Source organism: Salvelinus sp. IW2-2015, unplaced genomic scaffold (assembly GCF_002910315.2).
Source record: "Salvelinus sp. IW2-2015 unplaced genomic scaffold, ASM291031v2 Un_scaffold16498, whole genome shotgun sequence".
NCBI classification, from domain to species: Eukaryota; Metazoa; Chordata; class Actinopteri; order Salmoniformes; family Salmonidae; genus Salvelinus; species Salvelinus sp. IW2-2015.
The window spans coordinates 158,615-159,581 of record NW_019957614.1 but is presented as its reverse complement, the minus strand read 5'-3'; the positions used below and the strand labels follow the sequence as shown (position 1 = coordinate 159,581).

General features: G+C 43.8%; 1 protein-coding gene across 1 annotated transcript in view; it reads left to right on the top strand.

The window, feature by feature from the left end:
• Positions 1-836: 836 nt before the first annotated feature.
• The window catches only part of LOC112080781 (myc box-dependent-interacting protein 1-like), a 3,867-nt gene continuing 3,736 nt past the window's right edge, over positions 837-967 (top strand). Inside the window, exon 1 of the mRNA XM_070442710.1 lies at positions 837-849. Within this exon, the coding sequence (XP_070298811.1) occupies positions 837-849 (13 nt within the window). The remainder of the gene's footprint in view (positions 850-967) is intronic.

Sequence of the window (967 nt, the reverse complement as noted above, 5' to 3'; positions counted from 1 at the left end):
CTTGCTTCTCTCCATCCTCAACCTCCGGACAAACGGCTGGCATTCAAAACAATAGCCAGCTGACATTAGCCAAATTACTTGCCAGCTTCAGTCTTGAAACTCTGTGGTGGATTCTAATGATATTAATGAACTATATTAATTGTTAAAACAAAGTGTGCATGGAAAAATGCCATAACAATGTATTAATTATTAAGATATTTACCAAATGTACAGTAGCCCTCTGCCTAGGTGTAACAGTATAACTTTAGTCCCTCGCCCCGACCCGGGCGCGAACCAGGGACCCTCTGCACACATCAACAACAGTCACCCACAAAGCATCGTTAAAATATCCTAGAAACATTGAATAAAAGTACAAATTTAAAAAGAATTATCCCAAATGCCCAGGGCACATTCACTATTCGAACGTTGTAGAATAAATGCAACGAATGGAGCCGACGTGATTCCTTTATTCTACTTGTTTCTACATAGCATATTTCTATCTGAACCGTCCAAAAACGTTGCTTCCTTGTGAACGTGCCCAGAGTCACGCCTCCTTGATTAATCCACCTAAGTAGCCAATCAGACCTACTTCCCTTGACACCAAAGGCAGGACTTTCACCCTACTGCTGTCACACCTGATCCCAATCAACCTGAGCAGAGGCAGTCTAAGACAAGTTTGGTTTTTGGAGAGCTTTCCTTTAGATGCAAATACAATTTCTCTACAATCTTTTATATCCTACGAAGCACTGTAGAACCTGCTCCAGGGTTTTCTAAAGCTAGCCAGATTGAGTTAGCCCTTATACAATTCGTGGTTCGCATGGCACCACAGTGAGGGTTGGCTATGTAACCGATGTGAAATGGCTTCGCTTAGTTAGCGGTCGGTGCGCGCTAATAGCGTTTCAATCGGTGATGGTCACTCGCTTTGAGCCTTGAAGTACGTGGTTCCCGCTTGCTCTGCAAGGGCCGTGGCTTTTGTGGAGCGATTGCT